The sequence below is a fragment of the Hippocampus zosterae genome, chromosome 7 (assembly GCF_025434085.1).
Source record: "Hippocampus zosterae strain Florida chromosome 7, ASM2543408v3, whole genome shotgun sequence".
NCBI lineage: Eukaryota > Metazoa > Chordata > Actinopteri > Syngnathiformes > Syngnathidae > Hippocampus > Hippocampus zosterae.
The window spans coordinates 2,121,589-2,142,623 of NC_067457.1; the positions used below are offsets into that span (position 1 = coordinate 2,121,589).

A 21,035-nucleotide genomic window follows, 5' to 3' on the forward strand; every position below is an offset into this window, starting at 1 on the left:
GTCGTGATTGGGTGAGATCGGGAGGACAACAACGTTGGGTAATGTGCGCGTCGGGAGGTGGGCGGGGGGCCGACAGAGAAAGTCATGAGGCGTTCGGTATAGTGGGATATTTGGGTTTTCAAGGAGCCTTTCTTTAAAAAGGAGCGATTTATTTTATGTTAAAACTATATAGCCAAAGCAGTCACCCTGGCGGGTCAACGGGTGGCGCTCGTGTGCAAAACACCGTGGAACAAGCAGCGGTAGAAGAAGGTTGGCTCGGATTGGCCCACGTGACGTCAGGCTAATAAATGAATTGGAGTCAGGTGTGCGGGAGGAATTTAATCGAGCGCGGTGCACAGCTGCGGCAAGATGGCGACCGAGCGAGCACACGAGCAAATGTTTGTCGCTTGTCGTCCTTTCTCACGATGTCCTTTTGTTTGTTCCCCGATTTGCAGCGTAGGTGGTGGGACTGCAGGACGCCACGACCCGTTCGCCTTTCCCTTGATGTCGTGCATTGTGCTCTTCGTTTCTCTTGCCGCGTTTTCAACTTTTGGGGGGTTTGTTTTAAAGCTGGCCAGCTTTTTTTTTTTTTTTTTTTTTAATTGTTGCAAATGACAAAACCGATGTCTTTGTGAATTGAACAATGAAAGGTTTGGGTTTGTGTGTTTGACCAAATGTTTGAACGTTTCTTCTCAGGTGGTACGCACTTATTTCTCCGATTCATGTCTGGTTTGACCAAGTTTCTTGTTTGGGTTTTTTTTCCCTTCAGCCAATATGAGGAAGCCCAATTGCATGTCTAACCCCCCGCCCCTTTGCAGGTTATTCACCAATGCCCCCCGTTGTTCTATAAATGTGAATATTACTGTGGAAGCCTGAATCGTTTCACGAATGCACATTTTCAGCGCTTTCTGCTCCAAACACATCCCGAAGTCCATCTTCATTCGTCCACTTGCGGGCTGCGAGAGGCAACAAGATCCATGAGGCGAGAGTAAGAGGACCAACGGTTTGAGTCGTGAGACCTGCAGAACCTGAGTGCTTTACTTTTTTTTTTTTTTTTTAGCACTGTGTTTGCATTATTTGGGACAGGATGCACCAGCGAATTAGAGCAGCATGAAGACGAGTAGAAGAGGAGCGTGCGGAGGTGACCAAACGCATGGCAATTGAATTAACGAGGGGCACCTGCAAAAATGTTTGACCTTTTGTGTTTTGCAGGGCTCACATGGAGCTGAATGAGAACAAGGAGCAGTTCCACAAACGAAGCGAAGCGAGCGGCGCACCGATGAGGATCATCCGTCCGCGGGCTGCCTGAAAATGCTGAACAGGAGGGGCCAGAGTATTGAGCTTTGGGGGACGCCTCGTGCTCGGCGTGGGTTGTCAATATCTGATGGTAGCAGTGGCGCGTTTGGAGCCGGCGGTGGAACCCGTGTCTTTGTGGGGACTCGAGTGCTCTTTGGCAAGGCGTGTTGCTGGTCAGCTAGTTGTTTGGCTTTTCTGGATCCAGAGCAGCTTTGTGGCGTTTGTCAGTTGGGATGCTGCTTTGTGGGCGACAGTGTAGGCAGGCTCGTTTTGCCGGATGAAGGGTTGAAATGTCATCAAACACACGGCCAATGAATGTGTGAGTGGTGTCAGTCTAACGATGTTTCTTCTCTTCCTTCCTCCCCCCCCCCCCCCCCCCCCTTCAGGGCTCTGACATGGATGTGATCCGGAAGAAGGACCACTTGCTCTCGTCGAAGGGGCTCCAAGGTGAAGGTAGCTACTGAGGTGACTTGCGCCTGCATGAAAAATGACAAGGCATGTGACCATTTATTCCCCCCCCCCCCCCCAGCGTTCCCAAACGAGACGCGGAGGCCATGGCACTGGGAGTGAAATGCCAAACCGACAGGGGGAGAGTATGTCGACGTACCGCTCGGTGTTTGTCGCCGCCGCTCTCTCACTAACTCACTGGGTGTGCACTCACTAACGCCAAAGCATGAGGATTTGGGACGGAGCCTCTCAACGACCAATTCAATAAAAAAAAAGTTTCAGCACCTTTGGTATTGTTGTCAATGACATGTACAGAACGATCAAGTTGCGCAAATCTCAGTCAGTCGTCGCAGCACGTGAACAGCGGTTGCAGCTTCCGTTCGGTCCGACGGCGGTGGCAGCAGCGGGCTTGTTGGAGGCGACGGCGAGGAGGAGGGCGGCCGGACTCTTCTCAGGCAGCGACGCGTCGGTTTGACATAGGTTCCTCCCCCACCCAAAAAAAAATCCAGTCAGCTATTTATGTTTGTCTTTATTCTTGAACCAAAGAGAAGGGCCGTCGAATGGTCTACTTTAAGCAGTGGGGAGGGTGTATGTGTAACTTGTTTTCTTGTGTGGGGGGTTGTAAAAGAATGACAATGTTAAATGAATTTGAGAAAATGCCATGACTCGAATAAACGTATTGGGGGGTGGGGGGGTGACGTTTCTGCCTGGGGCAGTTGGGCTCTTGTGCAATTCATTTTATTTGCTGTGAATACAGTACCCCCCCCTTGTCAATCATGCTTCACGGTTTTAGTCAGACATTGCGTTAAAGTGGATTTACTTTGGGTACAACGCTTTTGTCCCACATCCTCCCGAAATACACGGCAGGTGAATTGAACTCTTCGAATTGTCCCGTGGTGTGAGCGCGGAATGACGGTCATGTCTGTGAGCTTGCAGGCCTGCGACAGGCTGGCAACCGGTTCAGGGTGTCCCCCGCCTCTCTCATTAATTGGTTAGGGTTAGTGACACGCATGGTTAATTGGTTAGGGTTAGTGACAAGCATCGGACGGAATTCATTGGTTAGTGCGGTACAGTACAGTGAACACAAATGCATTTCCCCTGCCGAGATTCGAACCCTGGATCTCAGGTGAACGAACCCGCGGCGAACCCTCTCGGCCAGCGGTGACCTGCAGACCGACCCCGCTCCCTCTCCATACATCCTCAAAAATCGGACGGCCCGCCCCTCGGGGCTCTGGCTTTGGCTTGCCGAGAATAAAAATGTACAGCGGCGGGGAGCCGCCGAGCCGACGTGGCCCAGTGGCAGAGGACACGACGGTGCGATTCGACGACCCCGGTTCAAATCCTCGTTTCGTCAGGGGGTGCTGAACGACAGGAAAGGCACGTTCAATGGCGACCAATCTGAAAGACGGCAGAATACACGCTGGTTGAATTTAATTATACCAAAATGATCTATACATAAATACTATATATATACATGTAGATATAATATTGTTATGAATAAATACATCCGTATATGAATGTATATACATAAAAAATCATATATATATGTATAGATAGATATATACAGTATATATGAATAAAAAAATGTGTATATATATAGGATATATATAAAATTATAGATAGATAGATAGATATACAGTATATATGAATAAATTAATGTATATATATATGTATATAGATATATATATCTATATATATATGCAGTAGAAGGAGCGCAGGGGTCGCCTCCCCCCCACCCCAAAAAAAGAACCTGGGGGGGGGGGGCTCTGGGCCGCGGCTTCGCCGCGGCCCAGAGCCCCCCCCCCTCCAGGTTCCGTGTAGGGGAGGGGGGGAGGGGGCGGCGAAGCCGCCCCCTCCCCCCCTCCCCTACACACCTTCCTTCGGGGTGGGGGGGGGAGGCGGCGGCTTCGCCGCCGCCTCCCCCCCCCACCCCTACTGTCTTAAAACCCCTGTAAATGAAAAAAACCAATATAAACCAATCTCTCTACTGCATATATATATATATATATATATATATATATATATATATATATATATATATATATATATATATAAGTATATATATACAATTCTATATATATCCTGTATATATATATAGATATATACATTTATTTATTCATATCTACTGTATATATCTATCTATACATATAGTTTTTTATGTATATACATTAATATACAGATGAATTTATTCATAACTATATATATATATATATAATATTTATGTATTTGGGTACAGATCATTTTGGTATAATTAAATTCAACCGGCGTGTATTTCGCCGTCTTTCAGATTTGTCGCCATTGAACGTGCCTTTCCTTTCGTTGGGCACCCACTGCCGAGACGAGGATTTGAACTGGGGTCGTCGAATCGCACCGTCGTGTCCTTCTCCAGTGGGCCACGTCGGCTCGGCGGCTCCCGGCCGCTGTACACTTTTATTCTCGGCAAGCCAAAGCCAGAGCCCCGAGGGGCGGGCCGTGCCGTCCGATTTTTGAGGATGTATGGAGAGGGAGCGGGGTCGGTCTGCAGGTCGCCGCTGGCCCAGAGGGTTCGCCGCGGGTTCGTTCACCTGAGATCCAGGGTTCGAATCTCGGCAGGGGAAATGCATTTGTGTTCACTGTACTGTACCGCACTAACCTATGAATTCCGTCCGATGCTTGTCACTAACCCTAACCAATTAACCATGCGTGTCACTAACCCTAACCAATTAATGTGTCCACGCCGTGTGTCGTTAATCCTAACCGAATGACATTAGAAATGTATGCAACATTTTATTCCTTTATTGGAAACGAAACAACTTAAACTGACATTTTTTTAATAATTAATGATGTAGGCATGCATCCATAACTTTAACAATAAATATAAGGCATATTCAAAACGGTTAACCGTGCCTTGCGCTAAGAATAGGCAGCCGAACGAGGATTTGAACGGGAGTCGTCGAAAGCTACCGTCGCGTCCACTGGACCACTGGACCGCGACGGCTTCGTCAAGTGCCGGCCGCTGGTGAATTTTACTCTCGGCGACCCACGGCCGGTGCCGCGCGGCTCAGGACGTGCGATTGTTGAGGATGAATGGACAAGGAGCGACGGTTGCGGCAGGTCACCGCTGGCCGAAAGGGTTCGCCGCGGGTTCGTTCACCTGAGATCCAGGGTTCGAATCTGGCCAGGGGAAATGCATTCGTGTTCACCGTACTGTACCGCAATAACCAATGAATTACGTCCTATGCTTGTAACTAACCCTAACTAATTGACCGTGTGTGTCACTAACCCTAACCAATTCATGCTGTACAACGTGTGACCTTGGAGCCAATTGGACCATGAGGCCACACGTTACCGTCATTAATGTAACATGCAATTGCGACCATTTAACTTTAACGCAATGTCCGACTAAAACCGTGAAGCATGATTGACAAGGGGGGGGGGGGTATTGTATTCACAGCAAATCCAATGTCAAACCGACGCGTCGCTGCTTAAGAGTCCGGCCGCCCTCCTCCTCGCCGTCGCCTCCAACAAGCCCGCTGCTGCCACCGCCGTGGGACCGAACGGAAGCTGCAACCGCTGTTCACGTGCTGCGACGACCGACAGATTTGCGCAACTCGTTGATTGGTATTGTTGTCAATGACATGTACAGAACAAAGGTGCTGAAACTTTTTTTTTTATTGAATTGGTCGTTGAGAGGCTGACGGCCTTGACCGCAGCAGGCTCAGTCCCAAATCCTCATCATGCTTTGGCGTTAGTGAGTGCACACCCAGTGAGTTAGTGAGAGCGGCGGCGACAAACACCCGAGCGGTACGTCGACATACTCTGCCCCTGTCGGTTTGGCTTTTCACTCTCCCAGTGCCATGGCCTCCGCGTCTCTCGTTTGGGAACGCTGGGGGGGGGGGGGGGGGGGGGGATAAATGGTCACATGCCTTGTCATTTTTCATGCAGGCGCAAGTCACCTCAGTAGCTACCTTCACCTTGGAGCCCCTTCGACGAGAGCAAGTGGTCCTTCTTCCGGATCACATCCATGTCAGAGCCCTGAAAGAGGGGGGGGACAGTTAGACACCACTCACACATTCATTGGCCGTGTGTTTGATGACATTTCGACCCTTCCTTCATCCGGCAAAACGAGCCTGCCTACACTGTCGCCCACAAAGCAGCTTCCCAACTGACAAACGCCACAAAGTTGCTCTGGATCTAGAAAAGCCAAACAACTAGCTGACCAGCAACACGCCTTGCCAAAGAGCACTCGAGTCCCCACAAAGACAGATTCCACCGCCGGCTCCAAACATCGGATATTGACAACCCACGCCGAGCACGAGGCACACCGCAAAGCTCAATACTTTGGCCCCTCCTGTTCAGCATTTTCAGGCAGCCCGCAGACGGATGATCCTCATCGGTGCGCCGCTCGCTTCGCTTGTGGAACTGCTCCTTGTTCTCATTCCATTCAGCTCCATGTGAGCCCTGCAAAACACAAAAGGTCAAACATTTTTGCAGGTGCCCCTCCTTAATTCAATTGCCATGCGTTTGCTCACCTCTGCACACTCTTCCAATTCATTGGGCTCCTCTTCTACTCGTCTTCATGCTGCTCTATTTCGCTGGCGCATCCTGTCCCAAAAAAAACAAATAAAATGAAAAACACTCGGGTTCTGCAGGTCTCACGACTCAAACCGTTGGTTCTCTTACTCTCGCCTCATGGATCTTGTTGCCTCTCGCAGCCCGCAAGTGGACGAATGAAGATGGACTTTGGGCTGTGTTGGGAGCAGAAAGCGCTGAAAATGTGCATTCGTGAAGCGATTCAGGCTTCCACAATAATATTCACGTTTATAGAACATTGGTGAATAACCTGCAAGGGGGGGGGGAGGGGGTTAGACATGCAATTGGGCTTCCTCATATTGGCTGAAGGGAAAAAAAACCCCAAACATTTACATGAATCGGATAAATAAGTGCGTACCACCCGAGAGAAAACGTTCAAACATTTGGTCAAACACACAAACCCAAACCTTTCATTGTTCAATTCACAAAGACATCGGTTTTGTCATTTGCAACAATTTAAAACAACCCCCCCCCCCCCCCCCAAAAAAAGCTGGCCAGCTTTAAAACAAACCCCCCAAAAGTTGAAAACGCGGCAAGAGAAACGAAGAGCACAATGCACGACATCAAGGGAAAGGCGAACGGGTCGTGGCGTCCTGCAGTCCCACCACCTACGCTGCAAATCGGGGAACAAACAAAAGGACATCGCGAGAAAGGACGACAAGCGACAAACATTTGCTCGTGTGCTCGCTCGGTCGCCATCTTGCCGCAGCTGTGCACCGCGCTCGATTAAATTCCTCCCGCACACCTGACTCCAATTCATTTGCTAGCCTGACGTCACGTGGGCCAATCCGGGCCAACCTTCTTCTACCGCTGCTTGTTTTGCACACGAGCGCCACCCGTTGACCCGCCAGGGTGACTGCTTTGGCTTATCCCGGAAATTGCTCGACTTTCTGCCCCAAAGTGATTAACATGGCGTAAAATACGACTCGTTTCTCACCTTCGCCAGCCTCCGCTCGTCCCCGTCCACCCGCTCCGCCGCACGCCCTTCCACAAGATCATGGAAAACTCCCATTCTCTCGTGAAGGATCCATGAGGCGGCATAAAGCGTGTGACACGATGACGCACTGTGTGGATCCTGTGTCGCTGACCACTGACACCTGCTGGACCGTCAAAATCCCTGCAGGCAATCCATTTGACAGACTGATTTGATGACAACGTGTATCCAATATCATTGACATCAATGCATTCATATTGTATGATTCATTCAGTTTGAATCATGTGAAAATTATGTGAATGAGGATGCCGGTGGGCTTTGTTTTCAAAAATCTTTTTTTCAGAACAATAAGTTGCTCCGGTGTTTTCAGAATTTGAGTCTGTTACGTTCCTTGCATGCCATCTAAGATGACCTCATAAATATCATACATAGATTGGAGAAGTAAGCGTTAACAAACGTTTTTAAAAAGAGAGGGCGGGAGAGAGAGAGAGAGAAAAAAGAAACACAGCGAGCGAGAGCGCGAGAAAGCAAAAGTTAAACTGGCATGATACGGACGCGCCCAGTGGTGACTTTCCACAAGCGACATGGCGGCCTCCGTGAGACGGATCCACCACATTTCTCTGCACGTCTCCAATGTGGACAAACTGGCCAACGACTTCCGTAACAAATTCAAGTTCAACCTGTTCGCGACCAGGCTGACGGAGAGCACCCGGCAGCTCGCCTTCAGGACCGGATCCGCCGTGTTTGTCGTCAACGAGAGGGCGAACCGAGGAGACCGCGGCCGGCTCAATGTCGAGCCGCAGCCGCCGGAGCATCACCACGCGGCGGGGTGCCTTTACGACGTCACGTCGCACCACCCGGTAGACACGGCGTGCAACGTGTGCTTCGAGGTGGACGACGTTCACGGCTCGTACGAGGCTCTTCGGCGGATGGGCTGCAGCTTCCCGGTGCCGCCCACCACCGTGCGGGACCACCGGGGCCAGGTCACCTACGCCGTGCTGCGCTCCGTGGTGGGAAACGTGTGCCACACGTTGATCGACAAGAGCGAGTACCCGGGAAGCTTTTTGCCCGGCTTCCTGGTGACGGAAGGCGACCAAGAGAAGCAGCACCGACCTGAGGCTGTCACTCACGTGGACCACATCACTTACGCGTGCGCCACCGGTACCAGCCAGAAAGTCCAGAGTTGGTACCAACAACTATTTGGCTTCCAGAGGTTCTTCATCCATCGGTAAGACCTCCTTAAATGGATTAGTTTGAATTAGACTTGAGTTAATTTGATCAAGTCTTTTTTACTTCCAAATGTAGTCACTGGACAAATGAAACTTGAACCTGAATGCATCACCGTGTCCTGACTTAATGGCAGCCATGCCACATCTTGCTTCATATACGTTTGCTCTTACTGGACGGTCGTCCACCGGTCCCTAAAATGACCGACACGACACCAAAAAGTGCACGTGTTCAGCGGCGTTTGGTTGCGTCTCCCTCCCAGTTGATGCAATGTCGATGTGTGCGCGGCATCTTGGCAGAAATGACGAAGCGGACAGCGGCTTTGTCATCAACCAGAAGGGCATCGGCCTCCGCCTCTCCGCCATGGAGTACAGGAAATGCGGCGAGTCGGGCCTGTCGCTGCCCGGCGCACGGCAAAACCAGCCCGGATGCAAGTTTGTCCTCGCCGAATCGCTGCCCGATCAAGGTGGTGACAAAAGCTGAGCAAATATTGACACGGTGAGGAAGATTAATTCAATATTATTGAATGTCAATGTCATCTCGTGCTTCCCCGCAGGCAGTAACCAGGTGAACACTTTTTTGGAGGAGCACCAGGCGGCGGGGGTCCAGCACATTGGACTGTACACAGGCGACATCGTGGAAGCGGCGCGCCACATGGCCGATGCCGGCGTACGCTTCTTCTCTCCACCGCCTGCCTACTACACTGAGGTTTGCATAAACACCAACGGCCTAAATGGACTACAAACTCCCCCCCCCCTCCTAGGCACTTATTCCAGCTCTTCCCGGGGGATTTTGACTCGTTCCCAGGCCGGCCGCAAGACATTGTTTCTTCAGTGTGTAAACTGTTCCTGCAGTGCTAATACACATAATGCTCAGAACAAATAGAAGTGGTCATGGAACAGACACTTGAGGTACACAAAGTCTGTTCTTTTTTTTTTATTTTTTTTTAGTTATGCTTGTTTGATAGACAAATACCACAAGTATGATATACGGATTACGTTTGCATGACGATTATATGTATTAACGCTATAGGAACAGTTCAGTGCTCATACATGTATAAACAAATACTAAACAGTGTGATAAAACCAATACAACACAATAAAATCCCATCATATAAATGATCCAACGGATTTATTGTAGGGGGGGGGGGGGAGAAAGTTGAATTCTGTAATAAATCCTTGTTCCATGTTGAGCAACTAATTCTCGTCACTAAGTTCCTCGCCACCTTTTGTCTTTTAAAACTTGTGCATGAGCAGTTGGGAAAACTGCGGGAGATTGAGGACGCGGGACAGGACGCCCAGAAGTTGGCGCAGCACGGCGTTCTTCTGGACGCCGACCCACAGATGCAGGCCTCGTCGGCCCGCGAGTCGCAGAGGTGATCCATTATCTTATTTGATCTCATATTAGGGCTGGCCAATTAATCAATATTATCGATCCAAGTGCGGCCCGGTAGTCCAGTGGTTAGCACATCGGCTTCACAGTGCGGAGGTACCGGGTTCGATTCCAGCTCCGGCCTCCCTGTGTGGAGTTTGCATGTTCTCCCCGGGCCTGCGTGGGTTTTCTCCGGGTACTCGGTTTCCTCCCACATTCCAAAAACATGCATTGCAGGCTGATTGAATGCTCTAAATTGTCCCTAGGTGTGAATGTGAGTGCGAATGGTTGTTCGTCTCTGTGTGCCCTGCGATTGGCTGGCAACCGATTCAGGGTGTCCCCCGCCTACTGCCCGAAGACAGCTGGGATAGGCTCCAGCACCCCCCGCGACCCCAGTGAGGATCAAGCGGTTAGGAAAATGGATGGATGGATATCGATCCAAGTTTTTGGACAGGTGTTTCTTCCCCCCCCACCCCCCCCCTCACACTTTTTTTCCCCTCCCTAAGTCGGTTGGGTAGCTCAAAGCTGCTTACACCAGGGATCGCCAACATGCTGCCACGTTGTCCAGCTCTACTGTATCTCCTTTCAGTAAGCAAACAGTCCTCAAGCTTAACGTCCCCCTCCCCCAGGTACCTCCTGCAGGTGTTCACCAAGCCACTCTTTGCCGAGGACACCTTCTTCTTGGAGCTGATCGAGCGCCGGGGGTCGAGCGGCTTTGGCGAGGGCAACGTCCGGGCCCTTTGGAGGTCGGTTCAGGTGTACATGGATGAAGAGAAGCTGGCGGGCGCTCAGGAAACCGCCCCGCAACAGCCACGTTAAGAACTTTGAAGCATGCACACTGGAAGGGATTTTTTTTTTGAACATCTAGCAACAGGGCACACCTATGAAAGAGAGAGCACAGAATGTAAAAAAAAAAAATTTTTTTGTTCGGGTATTTTTGCGGGGGTTTTCAAGCAATGCATAAGTATCGCTTTTGAAGTCGAATGTTGAAAATTAATGTATTGACATATTTATTCCGTGGGACCGTGTTGCATTACGGATCAAAATCAATTGTTAGGAGCAAAATACACTTCCTGTTACTGTACATGCTTCTCCAAAATACAAATTAGACGCGTTCTTCTTCGGTGCTGGTGTTTTTCTAAACTACTGTTCTTTTTCCCATGTGCTGGTTTTATAAACCTCTCTGAGACACTGCGTGACCTCTTGCATTTCTGAAAATAAATCAGTTTTAAACAGCCACTTATTTACTTGCCAATAAAAAATATATTATACACACACAGTACATGGATGTAGCCATATAATACACACAAAAAGTTTCATAATTGACTACGCTGCAATCATAAGTCTTTTTTTCAGAGTGTAACACGTCTTACTCCACTGGACACTGGACTCCTACACACTCAAAAAATACATTAGTTGTACAATGCGTGTCGACCCCCCCCCCCCCCCCCCCCCCCTCCATCCCTTTTGTGGAGTGGAGGAGGACAAACTGTTCATCAAGGGAGAGAAAGATCAGGTCCTGTGACAAGAGTCTGTGAGCCAGCCGTCAGAGCTACAGGTGGTGTACACTTGTCCTAAGGCCATAAATCACAAGCTTCCTGGAACTCGCAGTCTATTTCTGTGAGTAGACAGCGCCCCCTATGAGCTCAATAAACACAATACAAGTGTGAAACAAAACATTCAAAGATATTTGGAACCCCCGCCCCACCATCCTCCCTCAAGCAAGCACAAATCCCGTCTGCCCTTTAACACAAAAGGCAGACAGTCTAGAAGGGGCTGATGGAGGGGTGGGGGGGATTAGTGACACTTAACAGATGTAACTCCTTGATGACCGAAAGGGTTTCACCCAGGGGTGTGCCTCCCTTAGTACCCACAGTTTCAAAATGAGCCAATGCCGGGCAGATAGGCAGCTGCGAAATTCTGACCAGCTTCAGACTCAGGTTGAACACGTGCTTTTCAAGTTTAACATCAGAATCGAACGCATGATCTGTACATTGTGAGGCGGATGTGCTAACCAGTAGGTCACCGTGCCACCTTGATGCATATTTTAACAAACTTTCTTGAAATTTAGTATGGAAAAATACATGGAAAAAAGTTCCCTACAACTGTTATTAAAAATGTCTTAAAAAACTCTTACCTTAAAAATGGAATATGTGCATCTTTCAATATTTTTTAAAGTTAAAGATGACTTGGGAAATGATGCTGTTAGTGAAGCATTATCGCAAAATGAATACTTCCCTGCCAGTGTCGATCAAAAATGAAAATTGTATCAAATTGAATGACTGGTGCTTGTGCCCCTTAGTATAATGGATGAAATCTACTTCCAAAAACATTTGAAACAACAGCCAGTTTGTACAGTGAGAATATTCTTACTTAAAGACTCTATATTATGTCGGTAGAACAATGTCAAAGGTCACTTCCTGGACATCTGTTTGCCATAAATGTATTTATTCTTTTTTTTTTCTATGACAGACCCGTTATTATTCGAGTTTAAGAAAGAGAGATCTCAGCATTACCCCCTCTGGGTCACATTGGTATGGTAAAGTTATCAGGTTTCAAGTTTTATGTTGTGGAAGCACTTTAGTGTTCGTGCGTGTGCGCGTGCAAAACTGATTACTTTTCATTACAGCACGTCCGGATCGATCCATTAAGTTCAAGGAAGATAATTTTCACATACGCTTTGACTTTTCAACAGGGTTGGAAATATGAGCGTTTCATTTAGAAAAGTGAAAATTGCATGATTGTATGACGATGAACAATAAACGCATTGCTGTTCACATGTCGAGTTTGGCGGTGGGAAAGTGATGCGACGCCCCTCCAGGCTGTTCGCGAATGGTCTCGTCCACTATGTGACGTCACTAGCAATGTTGCACAGTAGAGCGTCGGACTTGAGTAAATGTTGCACTTTACACTGCTGCTCAGCGAATTACTGGCTGCGCGTCTCATGCTGGCTTTCTGTTTTTGTTCGTTTGCTTCAAAAGAATGCACATCAGATGACAACATGATCCGGCTACACTGAAAAGCAGCTAGAAGGTAATGTTAGACACCCGTCTCAAGCTTTGACCACGTAAATACGAAATGTGTTTACTAACTTGTTAGAGCGCTTTAACATGTTCTTCAGTCGCCACGGATGGTGATTGTTAGTCAAATAACTTTATGGCTCTGAAAACGTTTTCCTCGACCATGTTCATCTTTCTTTTGTCTGTGGTGTATATTTCTTTTAATAATTTGCACACATTCAACGACATGTTTTTTTTTTCTTTCACGCGAATTGTCTCCACTGATTTTTTTTTTAAACGGCGTATTCTAATTTCACTTGATGTAAGTTCAAGCGTACCCTGTTATGAATTTGATAAGATAAAGTTGAGATCCCACATGGGGCGCAGTGGCGTGCAAAGGGGTGGGGCGAGTGGGCCCCCAGGCATCCACCTGAGGGTGGGGGGGATGGTGTCCGCGCGTGAGTGCGGACCGCAAAATTACTTCTATAAAATCTATAGCGGTTGTAACAATCCAAAATGTTCCATCCCGCAGCAATTAGTCATTTTTTTCCTGAGAAATAAGTTCTTTTTGGTTTTTATACTATATTTTATTCAAGAAAAAAACATCTTTGTACGGTCACAAATACACCAAATGTTCTCTTGTTGTTTTTTTTAATACCTTTTTGGTTGAATGGAAAATTTTACTTACCAAACCAAATTTCCAAGCAATACATTTTAGAACTGCAATTGCAATACCGTGAAATTGTGATATTTTTGCTCATGGTTATCATAGTGTCACACTCTGATAATGGCCTATGCTGAGGGGAACCAACATGGAATACAGATGTTTTTAATAGGGGGAAAAAAGTAGTTATATGAACTGTTATTTACTACGGTATAAATCCGGACACATTGTCGTAAGTCAGATATATTACTACGGATTGGTTGATAAAGTTTGGTCTAAGGGTTTTCAAACATAGCCATAAGAGAATTAATTTAAAGTTTAGAACCATCTTAGCATGCTAATGGTGTCGCTTGACGTAGGATTTAAAAAGGGAGGACCGTTACCCTCAAATGTGGTTGTCGTACGAGTCCACCAGAACCAAAACGTGAAACACGCGCTGTCGTCAGTTATTCAGTCACGGTGCGGCTCAAAGACACCCCGTGATGTGACAATACATGTGGAAAATATTACACTTCAACTACACATATGACCTTTTTTTTTTAAAACAAGCACAGTAGATCCATTTCCGAGCGGATGGCGGCAGAACCTCGTGTTTGCTCTGTAGCCTGTGTGTAACATTCTGTGGGTGCTCGTCATGCCAATTTTCTTTGCCAAACTCAATTCGACTTTCGTGGGGGGGGGGTCTTGGCTGTTGGTGGAACTAGTGGTTGTGGTTGCGCCGCAGGGACAAACCGGAGAGTTCTTTCTAAAGAGTTGCAGTGGTCTTGCCGTATGATCCTGCACATGATGTACGAACGTAAGAAGCGTACATGGTGTGGCTCTGCTAGTACAGTAGCGTTTTAGTGGAAAAGTTACTGCCCTACGTGATGATGCAGTATCAGCGGGGTAACAAGCAAAGCTAGCGTTTCCCCTTCCGCACTGTTCCGCGTGAAAGATACCGACACGCAACAGTCCCAATGTCGAGCTTATACTGTCGGTAGCGCCATGTTGAAATGGATCTGTACCAAAAATGCGATTCTTGCGGAATTGTAGGGTAACAATTTCTAGGAATTGGATAACAGGTGGGGGTCTGCTCTGATGGGGCAAATTTACAGGATCTCCGTGTGAAAGAGGCGAGCGCGCTTCTGACACGTTCCCGTGCGGCGCGGCCCGGAGGATGTTTGTGTTTTCAATTGTTTGCCCTTAATGGCTCCTGCGCTAGAGTGTACAGTTGCCGCGATTATGTGTGTGTGGAGGGGGTGGGGGGGGGGGATAATTAAACAGCGGGCCCCCTTGGGAGCGCGCCTCTGCTTGGCAGCCATGCTGAGTCTTTGTGTTTATGGTAAGCGGGCAGCTGCAAGCTGGACGAGACCCCCGGCCCACCCCCGTGATCCCTCCCCACTCCGCTGAGCTCATTTTATTCATAAATGGACAGAAGTGAACGTAGCCTACTTTGGTATGTTTGCTTTGAGCCCCGTCATCCTGGCACCTGCCCTTTAATTAATAACAAGGAAGAAAAAGTTTGGCCTTTGGGTAAATTACCACAGCGATTAGGCATCGGAAAAAAAAAAAACTGGTTCCAACCGTCAATTAAGCGTTTCCTTTTTTGACGTGCTTTGTCACAACACACCCTTCCACACGTTTAGTCACACAAGACAAGAGTCCAAACATGGCAAGCTACAAGTAGTACGCCACGAGCTGTACTCGCGTACTAGTGAACGTCTTTGTGAGGTGCTTTCCACCTAAGTCACGCGGTGTTCCTTTCACTTTGGCGAAACAGACTTTATGATCCGGTGAACTCTCGCGGACTAGCACGAAAGCAAATATCTGCTGATCATAAACTGCTGTAATGTGTGAAGATGTTACGTGAAGGACATTTTAAGTCGCTTGCAAGGGAAGACGCAACGCCGGCCGCAATTTACATTTCAACCAGTTGATTCGACATTTAAAATGTTTTTGTATTTTTTATTTTTTTTTAAACCAGCTGTCTAGGGGTTATAGCATGGATTAGCATTAGCGCTAATTGTCAGTCAAGACCCAAATCCTGATGTAATGTTTGTTGGCTGGGGGGGATTACAGTCTAGCCAATGTATGGACAAGCCGCTCTAATTGGGGCGTATCAGATTTTGCGGCCCCCTTGGAAGCACCGCGCGGGATGTGTCTTAGGCCCAACACTTTTAGCGGATCTCCTTGTTTTAAATTTGTAGAAGACTACTGGGGAAAACTAATTCTTATCTTGTATTTATTATATTTTTAATCACATATTTCATACTTTTTAATTTCACGTTATTTTTCTTTGGGCACAGACAATTGAAATGGTAGCATGCATTGAAGCAATTGAAACAATATTAAGCCTGATCTTTGCTGACAAGATCAAATTGCGATCATTCGTATGATACTTCAACAAATGGAGTCATAATTAAAATAGATAATAAACGGTATGATCATTACAGTTGTATTATTTCACATCCATCCACACCCTGAACTAGATGCCAATCAATCACAGGGTGTGAACATAAACAACCATCGACATCCCCATATAGTATTGGGGGGGGGGGGGGGGAACTTGGACTGATGCTACAAGCTAATGCTACACAGATTTTCCATGTCATCCATCCGGCCTCGCCGAAGCCACTTGGCTCTGTGGTACTCGTGATACTTGCATCCTCCACCGCCGGGAAGGTTGTGTGGATAACCGCAAGGTCGGCTATTCCTGGCCACCCCCCGCAAACACTCTGAGGATTCAATTACACAACTTTGACCCCGTGTGGATAACTTTCGCTCCTGCCTCGTTTGCACGGCTATGAATCATCCGTTTAGTAGCGTGAGAACAAAACAAATGTGGCACAAATTGATTTTTCCAAATGAGACAAAAGCTCGAGTGGGTTAAAGCACATCGGCATGGGGAAAAGATGCTCGGCAAAAATACTCAACTGTGCGCGCGTCTCTCCCATCAGGATCGGCGGCCCGAGGAGTGAAGATTCGCCATGGCCCGCCGGACTGACACTCGCCAAAACGGCTCGGGACTGGGATGCGCGTCGCAATGGTGATCATTTGCAAGAAGAGGCCGGAAAAGGGCGGCGAAAATGTAACGTCGAAAAGCACACATTTGGGCTCGGTGAGTGAGCGCTCACTGCGTCAGCTTGAATTCCAGCTCCAATTTCGACATCCACCGGAAACTGCTCAGGCAAGATGGTGCGACGGAACTGAAATTGAGAACACGAGAGGCTTTTGTAGCCGTTACATTGACTTGCATCATGGCTCATCATCATCATCATCCTCCGCCAGATCTCACCGCGGCGTTTCTGTCACCCGCTCTCCGTTTACTCCACTCGCAGGCACAATAGAGTCGTTCAGCGTCGGCCACTCTGACTCATTTTTGCAAATCGCGTAGGTGGAGGAGTAGAAGAATTCCGTCCTGCCCTTTGGGCCACAAGAAAATGAAGTCAAGACATGCCGGCGTGATTATTCTGCTCTTATTTCCGCAGTTCCAGAGCGAGACCATGAGCCAGGGGACCGCTCTCTTCTCTCGTGAACTCGCGGGTAAGAAAGAAAGGCGTTGACAAGAATATGCGTTGACAAGCTGAGAAAAGACAATGCTGGTGAGGGGTTAAGGACAGACAAAACGGATGCGTGTTTACCGTGCGCCATTCCTGAGAAATGACCGAACGTCCCCTGGCGAGCAAGCACAAGACAGCACAAGTCATTCATACATCCGACTGATTGTGCAGCATCGCGAGACGCAATTAACCGGGCGGGCTCTTTTCGAACTCATGGTTTTGAGAGAGAACAGGAAGTGCTACTCTGCAGCCTTGCTCACTGAATAAATCCCAAAGGAGTCAAAGCGGCCAAAGAAAAGGCCTTAAGAGTTGCTCGGTTCCTCAATCACATGAGTGATTAATTCCAATCAGGATTCACAAGTCAGGTTTTGACGGGAAAAGAGCTTGGCACGGCTATTAGCTCTGAGAATCGTGACATCTCAGTGTTTGGACACGTTTACGGGTGAGAATCCATTCTGAAAGAAATTGTGTGTGTGTGTGTGTGGCCGACGTGTTTGCAGATACCGGGGGATGGTGCCGAGTGGCACGCGGCCGCGCCGCGCCGCAGGGTCAGGTTGGCACGAGCCTGGAGAGCCTCTGGGACATCCTGCCAGAGGTGCACCCGAACACCTCCAGATGGGGCTGGGATGTGGGCCGCACGTCCGGCACCATCAGCAGCCTCCTGCAGGACCTCAGCCTGACCGAGGCCCCCGCGTCCTCGCCGGCGGCGCCGCCCAGCAAACGTCAATGCCGGTCCCTCTCCTGCTCCGAGGAGCTGCACCGCTCCACCTGGCGACCTCAAGGATCCAGAGTGTGGACGGCCGTGGAAAAGAGGAGGTGCCACAGCGGCGGCAGTGTCCATGGTGGCGGAATCGCTCCCACGGGCTTCCCGGCCATCCGGCGGAGCGCCAGCATCAGCCTCAGCCTCAGCCTGCCCGCCGCCGCCGCCCTGGCCCGGCCGCTCTACCGCTCCGACGAACGGATCCCCGAGCTCGGCGGCCCTTCGCCCGTCAGCTCGCCCGACTCCACCCCTGAACCGGAGCGCCGAGGAGGGCCGGGGGGTCTCGCCCGCAGCCGCTCACAGCCCTGCGTCCTCAATGACAAGAAAATCGGCGTCAAGCGCCGGAGGCCGGATGACGTGCAAAGGCCCTCGCTGGACCTGGCAAAGATGACCCAGGTTGGTGTTAACAAGTGTGGAATCGCGGCCGTACTCGTTGCAGGGAGTTGGAAACTCATCAAAACGGGTCCCAGAACCCTGCACACCGGGTCGTGACCGACTTGACTGCGCTTCGCAGTGCTGGCTGGCCCACTGACTGAGGGCGGGGTGTCAGTTACCCGTCAATGTCAGGGACCGAAACAGCTGCGGCAGAGGTCACAGTAGCGGGGCGTGGTTGTAAAGAGGTATTGATTGGGGGGTGAATTCAGCTAGAGCGGGCGGGTGGGGGGGCAACAGGCCAGGGCGGGCTCGGCTCTGCGATATAATTGATCAGCGTCTGTGGACTGCCAGTCAAGGTCAAAGCGGATGATGAGACTGGTCGAGGTTTCACCAGCGCGGGGTGATGGAGGTTCTTTCAGGAAAGGGGGGTAGGGGGGGGATCACACTCAGTCTCCAGCACGCCTGTTTGCTGCTTACGTAAGCCATCGAGGGGCTTTCTGGGCTCCCTTTGTCCGCCGCGTTCGGGCGCTGGGCAGCTGTTCCGTCTTCTCCGCATTAAAGCGTAAAGATTGGATCATCCCAGTTCGGAGCGAGCAAAGCTTCTCGCTCCGAGTGTTCAGCTGTCAGGATCCTGGCATCCGTTCTACCCGAGGTCCTTTGAAGGTTTCTCCTGCATGTATGCCGTCATTGTGCGAAGCCCGCTGGAAAAGAGCGCTGAACAATTAGCATGCTTCATCGATGCCTAAACGGAATAACGCTCATAATGACTCGTACTCATTCCCGTGGAAGTGCACCATGAACATGAAATTCATTAGGCCATTAGCTGTAATGTACAAGGGGTCCGTGCGGAATCATTTCACAAAGGCGGTTCCTGTTTTCCATCCATCTTTGCAGAAACTTCCAAACTTCCACAGCCTCAGCTGCCATGGAATCTCAGGCCAGTGTCGACACAGCGAGGATTCCTCCGCCGACAACGCTTCGGACGATGTTCCGCCCGCGACAGAGCACGAGCCGCCTGGTCTCAACATCCAGGAGGTGGAGCGGATGTCCACGTGCCGCAAAGATAAGCTGCTGCCCCCGTGGACGGGCCTCGGTAGCACCGGGAAGGACGTGCATCTGCTCGGAGGAGAGCTGGACATTGAGCAGATCGAGAGGAATTGAGAGCGACTTGAAAGTCTTACAAAGGAAGTTGTTATGCACTCATTTTTTTTCAGTCTTAAGCTGCACCCCCCCATACACCCCCCACCCAAGTAGGCAGGGGGTTCCAAATGCGTCTCAGGAGACAAGGCAATCAGGAAGCGTCAACTCTGAAATTATTCGTCTTAACATTTTTTTGCCGCTAACCCTTCACCGCTACGTTAGCGCTTGGAGAGAATTTGCAGCAGGTTTGTAGAGATTCCCACAAGCGGGCAAGTCGGACGACCCAAAGCACAGAAACGCACACGCAGGGAAATGACTCAAGCCACAAAAGGGAAACGTGGCTTCTCTCCAAGATCGATGCAAGATCCGTTCTGACGCTAATCGCATTCATATTTTAACGACGTGTGACGATAAGGTGATGTAAAAACACGAGCGTATTTCTATATAAAATAAAAAGTTTCAAACGGGCCCTCGTGCGTGTTTTCCTCCCCCCCCCCTTTTTTTTTCTTTAGCTACTGGTAGTTAAAAATACAAATGTATCGGAGCCAAGCTGGGGGCCCTCTGCGGGAGAGCAACTGAAGTTTTAAAAAGGCGATTTTGTATTTAATGCCACGATGCAAACTGACCTAATTAAAGACAAGCGACGGCGCGCTTGATGAATCTGTGTTTGTGAAGCCGACCGAACGAACAAGAATGATGATGATAATTGCGGCTGGAGTGACGGAGCTAAGCTGAGATCGACCCCCCCACCCCCCACCCCCCGCCCTCCCCTCATCCCACGCGGCCTTCTCTGCAAGGGGCAAACAAAAGGGTCTTTTTTTTCCTTGAGAGGAGCCCCGGTGACGTGCGAGGCGCTTGTGTTATGTGGGCCATGTGTCAGGCTTGCTTGCTAACCTTGCAGCGACCCGCCACGCAAACCCCCCCCCAATCACAACAAAACGCTTCACTCCGTAATTCATTCCAGATTTCACATTCGGATCAAACGCGTCAGTCATCATATAGGGTACAAGTTCCCCATTGTGTTACAAAAACCTGCCATGCGCCAAGACTTCAATTCTTGTTTCAGAACGGAAACCTTGTGCGGCCGCCTGAAACATCCTGCGCCTTGCCGGCCGGCCCTTTAATCAGCCGTGTTGCAGCAAGGGGAAGGAGACCATGTTCTAATAGGAGATAACGGTGCAAAGGGAGGATGGAGGGAGGGCGGGGGGCGGGGGGGGGGGGTGGTCTTAACAATAAAATGGTAGTCAAGTGTTCATGGGGGGGTCACACCCGGCCTTATCACATGACAGTTGGCCCTACACTCACTCTTGACTCAGATCGTGCTCATGTAGTCAAATCTACAAGTCAAACGCTTTCTTGTCCAAGCACACCGTAAAGTTTTAAATCAACTAGGAGCTGTAGTTCGGTTGGGGGAAACGCAGCCTTCAAATAAAATGTCAAATTCTTGACTTGCACCGTGCTCCCTTATCCACATCGTCATAACGGAGGGAAAACAGAATTCTGAGGTTTCAGGGTATAGGTCTGGGCTCTGACCTTCCACGTGCGGAGGTTTCATGCTCTCCCCATACTTGCACGCGCTCTCCCGAAGTATCGGTACGCCGGTGCTCTAAGATTGCACATGGACCAGTGCAGGTGTGCAGAGTTTAGTTGACATCCTGGTCAAGGGCAGAGTGCACACACACACACACACACACACACACACACACACACACACAACGCTAAATATTTGCCA

The 21,035-nt window shown here is 49.4% G+C and overlaps 3 protein-coding genes and 4 long non-coding RNA genes across 11 annotated transcripts in view; 4 read left to right on the top strand and 3 right to left on the bottom strand.

The window, feature by feature from the left end:
• The first annotated feature begins 100 nt into the window (after positions 1-100).
• Positions 101-21,035, top strand: part of LOC127604074 (uncharacterized) — a 140,516-nt gene continuing 119,581 nt past the window's right edge. Inside the window, exon 1 of the long non-coding RNA XR_007963203.1 lies at positions 101-249. This is a non-coding gene — a long non-coding RNA (uncharacterized LOC127604074). The remainder of the gene's footprint in view (positions 250-21,035) is intronic.
• Positions 1,106-21,035, top strand: part of aldh18a1 (aldehyde dehydrogenase 18 family, member A1) — a 140,164-nt gene continuing 120,234 nt past the window's right edge. For all 3 annotated transcript variants that reach the window (XR_007963192.1, XR_007963191.1, XR_007963193.1), the window contains exon 1: positions 1,106-1,448. The gene's annotated coding sequence lies outside the window, so the exon portion shown is untranslated. The remainder of the gene's footprint in view (positions 1,449-21,035) is intronic.
• Positions 5,371-7,214, bottom strand: LOC127604069 (uncharacterized). 3 transcript variants are annotated; one of them, XR_007963197.1, is made up of 4 exons: positions 6,385-7,214; positions 6,234-6,296; positions 5,676-6,162; positions 5,371-5,587 (listed from the first exon to the last, which is right to left on the bottom strand). It is a non-coding gene; the product is annotated as an uncharacterized LOC127604069 (long non-coding RNA). The 3 variants fall into 3 exon arrangements; XR_007963196.1 differs by having other exon boundaries at positions 6,234-6,306; XR_007963195.1 differs by having other exon boundaries at positions 6,234-7,212.
• hpdl (4-hydroxyphenylpyruvate dioxygenase-like) lies at positions 7,644-11,069 on the top strand. The gene is made up of 5 exons (XM_052070859.1): positions 7,644-8,456; positions 8,755-8,921; positions 9,012-9,163; positions 9,712-9,830; positions 10,456-11,069. The coding sequence occupies exons 1-5, from the start codon at positions 7,813-7,815 to the stop codon at positions 10,643-10,645; spliced, it is 1,272 nt and encodes a 423-aa protein (XP_051926819.1). The 5' UTR covers positions 7,644-7,812; the 3' UTR covers positions 10,646-11,069.
• LOC127604077 (uncharacterized) lies at positions 8,302-8,760 on the bottom strand. The gene is made up of 2 exons (XR_007963207.1): positions 8,558-8,760; positions 8,302-8,466 (listed from the first exon to the last, which is right to left on the bottom strand). It is a non-coding gene; the product is annotated as an uncharacterized LOC127604077 (long non-coding RNA).
• On the top strand, positions 11,956-19,769 carry fam53b (family with sequence similarity 53 member B). Its single transcript, XM_052070872.1, has 5 exons — positions 11,956-12,859; positions 16,426-16,586; positions 16,957-17,011; positions 17,529-18,184; positions 19,058-19,769. Exons 2-5 carry the CDS (start codon positions 16,500-16,502, stop codon positions 19,322-19,324), a joined length of 1,065 nt encoding a protein of 354 aa, XP_051926832.1. The 5' UTR covers positions 11,956-12,859; positions 16,426-16,499; the 3' UTR covers positions 19,325-19,769.
• LOC127604071 (uncharacterized) lies at positions 14,039-17,529 on the bottom strand. The gene is made up of 2 exons (XR_007963199.1): positions 16,764-17,529; positions 14,039-16,674 (listed from the first exon to the last, which is right to left on the bottom strand). It is a non-coding gene; the product is annotated as an uncharacterized LOC127604071 (long non-coding RNA).

Excerpts from the sequence above, each read along its gene's own strand:
- hpdl (XM_052070859.1), top strand. The coding sequence starts at position 7,813 with ATGGCGGCCTCCGTGAGACGGATCCACCACATTTCTCTGCACGTCTCC. Across the intron at positions 8,457-8,754 it reads CAGAGGTTCTTCATCCATCG|AAATGACGAAGCGGACAGCG; the intron begins GTAAGACCTCCT and ends GCATCTTGGCAG. Across the intron at positions 9,164-9,711 it reads CGCCTGCCTACTACACTGAG|TTGGGAAAACTGCGGGAGAT; the intron begins GTTTGCATAAAC and ends GTGCATGAGCAG.
- fam53b (XM_052070872.1), top strand. The coding sequence starts at position 16,500 with ATGCGCGTCGCAATGGTGATCATTTGCAAGAAGAGGCCGGAAAAGGGC. Across the intron at positions 16,587-16,956 it reads AAAGCACACATTTGGGCTCG|TTCCAGAGCGAGACCATGAG; the intron begins GTGAGTGAGCGC and ends TTATTTCCGCAG. Across the intron at positions 18,185-19,057 it reads ACCTGGCAAAGATGACCCAG|AAACTTCCAAACTTCCACAG; the intron begins GTTGGTGTTAAC and ends CCATCTTTGCAG.